General features: G+C 43.2%; 1 protein-coding gene across 2 annotated transcripts in view; it reads right to left on the bottom strand.

The window, feature by feature from the left end:
• Positions 1-2,228: 2,228 nt before the first annotated feature.
• The window catches only part of tnfaip8l1 (tumor necrosis factor, alpha-induced protein 8-like 1), a 67,513-nt gene continuing 63,924 nt past the window's right edge, over positions 2,229-5,817 (bottom strand). For both annotated transcript variants that reach the window (XM_043720982.1, XM_043720980.1), the window contains exon 2: positions 2,229-4,499. In XM_043720982.1, coding sequence (XP_043576917.1) covers positions 3,934-4,494 — 561 coding nt within the window. In that variant the 5' untranslated portion in view covers positions 4,495-4,499 and the 3' untranslated portion in view covers positions 2,229-3,933. The remainder of the gene's footprint in view (positions 4,500-5,817) is intronic.

Below are 5,817 nucleotides of genomic sequence, written 5' to 3'. Positions count from 1 at the left end.
CAGTGAAAAGTGGTATCTTATGTACTCTACAGGCAGACAGTACTATACATGTGCACCAGGGTAACAGAGGATGTTCCGGCTGCTGGGAAGGTGCAGAGAGGGTGAAAACCTGCCTCATCACCTTGGACAAGATGGCCTTTCACAGAATGTTACAATGCACATTCTCTTTGCAATGGGATTTAGGAAGGGATCCACAACTGGTTTACTACAGCGGCATCAGTTTTAATCAACAGGTTGGAAATAAAGGTTTTCCAATTAAATCTGGGGTTAGATAAGGATTTACTCTCCTCCTGTCTTGTGCTTGTTATGTATCGACACTTTTGCTGAGCCTACCAAATAGGATGTGTGTGTAAGAGGGTTCAGGTCAGTATCTCCCTGTGCACGAACCATATCATTGTGATTTGCTCAGATTCACTGTCAGCTCATCCAGATCAGAGCACAGTAATTTGCAAATGAGCTGACAGAATCTTTTGTCACCTTCACCTTCAACTCAGAATACCTGAAGATGCTGTGAATATGAATCAGAGGGACTGGGGAGGAGATCAGTATCTCGGAGTTTGTAGCTCAAGTGAATGCTGGGAATGAGACAGCAATGCTCCTGTCTCCCTGCGAGGTTGAAGCTAGTCTTCAGCTGCTCTTGGTGCCTCTGTTTTCACTTGATCGGGAGGTCGAAAATTCACACAGACACAATATACAAAACCATCAAGTAAAGCTGATAAATATACAACACTTTGCCCTCAACGCGATGATCATCTTTGTGTGTGGCTGTGTCAAACTCTGCGTAGATTCCTGCTATGTAAGCACCAATGTGGCATTGTGTTCTGCATCCTGTCTGAGCTCAATGTAGTGAAGGTTGGTTCTGGACACATTGCTGTAGGATTTAGATAAGGCATTGCATTTCTAGAAACAATTGTGCTAAAAACAACTGTGATCACAACACAATGCACATTTGATATATTTAATGCTCTTGGGGATAAAGCAATCTTTTCTGATAGTTCTGGACGAAACAATTGTTTCTGATCATTCCCTGGACAAGTTTTACTCATCAAGCAGAATGCCTCATCTCTCCAAATTTTCTACAAGCAGCACAATGTTTCTAGCTGGGAGCTGGACCTCCCTCTCAGATGCTTCAGACCCAATTGTTCAGTCCTTGGAGTATGGGAGTTAGAAAGTCATTTGAAGCTGTCCAGAACTTTGGTGAGGCCTCTTCTGGTCATCCAACTATAGGAAGGACAGTATTAAGCTGGAGGGGTTTTAGAAGAGATTTACCAGGATGTTGCTGGGTATGGAAAGCTTGAGTTAGAAACAAAGGCTGGATAGGCTGGAACTGTTTTACTGGAGCATAGGAAGTTGAGAAGCAACCTTATAGTAGTTTATAAAATAATGAAGGGTATAGAGTTAATGGTAGTTGTCTTTTCCTTAGGATGGCGGATTTCAAGACTAGGGGACACATTTTTAAGGTGAGTGGACAGAGATTTCAAAAAGACATGGGGGATTTTTTTTACACAGAGGGTGATTCATGCATGGAATGAACTTCCTGAGGAAGTGGTGGGTGCAGATATAATTACAACATTAAAAAATATTTGGATAGATACATGAATAGGAGAGATATGCGTCTGGAGCTGGCAGGTGGGCCGAGTTTAGTTTGGGTCGGTTTCCGTGCTGTATGACTTTATGACTCTATGACTTGAAGTGTTAGAAACACGGTATGTTGCCCTGGAGACAGCTGAAGAGGAGACTGTTACACCCCACCTTATGGTTTGCACACTTCCCAAAGAGCAACTGGAAAAAGATGTTTTTTTGGCAAACTTCATCCTGAACAGCTCTGTAATGCAGGACGGTTCCCAGGGATGCAAGTCAAGACAAACATCAGTTATTACTCAAAGCCCATCAACTCCGTTAAAGACTTGTTTTGGGATGGCTTCCAGTGGCAGGAGCTGCTCAGGACTGTATGTTGCAGACCAGCACAGCCCCAGGTCCAGGACTCCCTACTGAGCAAAGCACTAAACCTTGACACATCCAGTCTTTGCAATGGCTGTAAACAGAGTCTGACTGCTATTGTATACTGAGAGGCTGGAAGCAGTGCAAAAGCCCTTGGGCCATGTGAACCAGAGAATGTTTAATGCAATGTAATTGCAATCTGCACTGTAAGCTGATTGAGGAGTTGTAATTTACTGCATACCATGTTTAACCTAGTATTTCATTGAGAATTCTCACATTTGCATTGTACTGTAAAACACATCTACTAATTTAATGAATAAGATATATTTTTGAAACAAAATAAAACTGATGTGGCTTAGTACAACCCTGATGCTGAAATGGTCTCTTTTTGTAATGTGCCTAGATAGCAAGCGTTGCCACAATAATCAAATCCTGTGGCCATCAGTGCTCAGCTCAAACTTGACCTGGTTAATATCTACACTCACTTTCTCAGATGGGCCACTGCTGGTGGTACTGGTTGATATTTATCCCTTTCTCAAAGCAGTTGAAATACTTCTGATGCTAGTTAAGTGTTCGATTAACTCTACAAACACCATGTGGCTCAGTAAACATGAACGTAGATTTAGCAACAGTACTGTTAGGGAAGTGAGAGTTAGTAGCTGACTAAGAGAGGAGAGTTGAAGGAAATTTGACCATTTTTTTGTCTGTGAACTTAATACAAATAAGTAAAGCAGAGAAGCGATAGAAATATAGATTAGAACCACAGCATTTAAGTCATTTCACATTAGAACAGGTTTGAAAACCAATACAGTGTCCTTCCCCCCGCCAAAAAAAAGACTTCAACGATTCAAAATGGGTCCAAGTACAGAAAGCTGATAGGCAATCATTCACAAACAGATCCAGAAGCTTGTGTCTCAAAGCCTAAAGAAAAGCCCACATGCATCATAGCTGGCATCGTTCCATTTCAAATATACACGGTATATACAGTAATCGCCTGACACTGGTGGTAGAAGGTCAACTGTACAAGTCTGGAACAGCAACAGTAAGCCCACTTAACATTGTATTAAATTAATGGCTTCAGGCTAAAACCACAGTCTTACTCAGAGTTGGTGTTTTTATTTGCCTGAGGCTGAGGTTTGTAATTGTACGACCGTTCTGGTGGCTCACAGTGGCTGGAAGTGCTTGACCGACTTGGCTTGCACTCTTCCTTGGCCATGTCCATCCTGATTTTTATCCCTTCCTCCCTCAAAGGCACTGACACTCACTGAAGGGAATCACACCCCACTGTGTATCTCAATCATGCACCTGAGCCCAGGTAAGGAAAGTGGCTAGGCTGTTTGGTTGCAGGAACAGGACAGTCAAATTGAATCTCACCTTCAGAGAGTTTTGAGCCAGGTTTATTGGATAGCCAATCTGGAAACCCGACTGAATGTCCACTCACCAACCTTCTTGCACTCTACCCCCCCAGGACAAGCAAGACACATCTGATCTCACTTACCCATTTTGTGACCAACAACAGCCGGTTTGTCTAAGAATAGTGATTGATGGATTTGATTGTATTTGAAACAAAACTATTTGGGTCAACACAGCTGCTGTAAATCATCCATTCATCAGTTGGACTGGAAATGATGTGCAATGTAAAAGCTACTTCCCTCACAAGGCCACACTTATTTCCAACTGCTTGGACAAAGGGCTTGGCTTTAAAAGCACCCATTTAAGGAAGGCCTCTGTATTTCTTGCAGAGCCTGAGTGTATAATAATGTGCGATCAGGCTTAGGAATTGGGTAGACTACAGTTCAATGCCCTAATTATTAAATGGATCCCTGTAGAAAGATACTTCAGCATCATATTGTGGTTAGGGTACTTTGCCATCAGTATGAAAAAAGGAATCTCATCAAAACAAACGTTTTTTGCCGCGCATTTTTGTTTTCAAACAAATCCCCCCACCTCACAGTGCACCCACACAGTCAGTCATTCTCGCAAATGTCCCAGTCAAATGTTGCCATCTTCTAGCATTTTGTTGACCCCTTCACAAAGCTTCTGCACATGTGCGCGATAGGGCTCTGTGGGGCCGTACAGTGTCGCCAGGAATTCACAGTCCGCAAAATGGTTAAAGATGTGGTCAATGCGCCCGTGGGACTTGGATGTTAGGTGCCGTTTGATGGCCTGGTGCAGCAACTCCCTGCATTCATTCAGGATGTTCGCAAGAACACGCCTGTCGAACGTGAAGTCAATTTGGTGGAAGCTGACGGCTGTCATAGCCAACTGATGGACCTTCTTGCGGAACTTGTCCACCAACACCAGCTCGTCTGCATTGAACTGGTTGTTCCTGTAGAGAACTCCGAGTTTAACCACCACCTTTATGAGGTTTTTGATGACCTTCTGGGCTTCCTTTTTGTTTCGCGTGTATTCCTTGGTCACATAGTAAAGTTCATCCAGGACCTCACTGCTCGTGTCGTCGATGAAGATGTTGACCATGCTTTTGGACGCCATCTTGCCCAGAAGTTTCTTCTGTGCCTGCATGGCCAGGCTTTTGGTATTGAAGACATCCATCGTCTCTGGGGAAGGAAAGCAAAGCACAATTCCACATGAGAGGACCTCAGCACCAAACCTTAAGCCAGGACTACAAATACCCCCACCACCCACCAGCTCCTGGACCAGTTTTACTTGAATTATTGAAAATTAAAGCTCAGAAACTGGGCGTTTGTGCCATTATATCCTTGCTAGCCAAGTAACCATCCAGTATCATCCCACTTTTCAATGCCTGGTCTGTTGAATTGTAGATTATGGGACTTCAATTGCCCACTCAAATGCCTTTTAAATAAAAGTGTCTATCTCAGTGAGTTTCACATCCCTCTGGGTGACAAAGATTTCCCATCAAATCCCTGTGAAGCCTCCACTTCTTACCTTAAATATTTACCCTTGCAATCCAGGGCAATAGGAATTTCCTACTCACTATCTGGAGCCTTCATTTTTATACACATCACTCAGCTCTCCTCTTAGTTTCTGTTGCTATAAAGAAGAGAATCCCAACATACCCATTTTTTTATTTGTAACTAAAATTCTCCGGTCCAGGTAAAAGTACGAATTCCTGCAATGTGGTGACCAGACTAGCGAAGGAGTAGCGCTCCGAAAGCTGGTACTCCCAAAAAACCCTGTTGGACTATAACCTGGTGTTGTGTGATTTTTTTAACGTTGTCCATCCCAGTCCAACACCAGCATCTCCACATCATGCACGTAGTTAGGCTGTGGCCTGTCAAGCAGTTTAGAATGTACTGGCATAACGTCCCAGCTTTTATATTCTATTCCGTGGTGAGTAAAGGCAAGAATCTGCTTGCCTGCTTGATCACTTTATTACTTTTTGTCTCCTGAAAGTGCAATTTTGTGTTTGACCTTGGATACAGCCATTTTATTAGTGTCACTCAAGTAGCTTGCATGTAAGAATGACCTTACACAATTATTGCTGGAAGACTATTCAACTACATAAGGGGCCCACAGTTGATCTTTTCCCTATCCAATTTCTTTTCCCTCAATTCTACCACTAAACAATCCTGTGGAGTATGGAGGTCAACTGTTTTAAGTCACTGGCCTTACTGAGATTAACAGGTCAAGGTTTAAATAATAAAGACACTTTTCATAGAGTCATAGAGATGTACAGCATGGAAACAGACCCTTCGGTCCATCCCATCCATGCCGACCAGATATCCCAACCCAATCTAGTCCCACCTACCAGCACCCGGCCCATATCCCTTCAAACCCTTCCTATTCATATACCCATCCAAATGTCTCTTAAATGTTGCAATTGTACCAGCCTTCACCACATCCTCTGGCAGCTCATTCCATACACGTACCACCCTCTGCGTGTAAAGGTTGCCC

Source organism: Chiloscyllium plagiosum, chromosome 31, assembly GCF_004010195.1.
Source record: "Chiloscyllium plagiosum isolate BGI_BamShark_2017 chromosome 31, ASM401019v2, whole genome shotgun sequence".
NCBI lineage: Eukaryota > Metazoa > Chordata > Chondrichthyes > Orectolobiformes > Hemiscylliidae > Chiloscyllium > Chiloscyllium plagiosum.
Note: the sequence above shows the minus strand (reverse complement) of the source record. Positions and strands in the feature narration are given on the sequence as shown.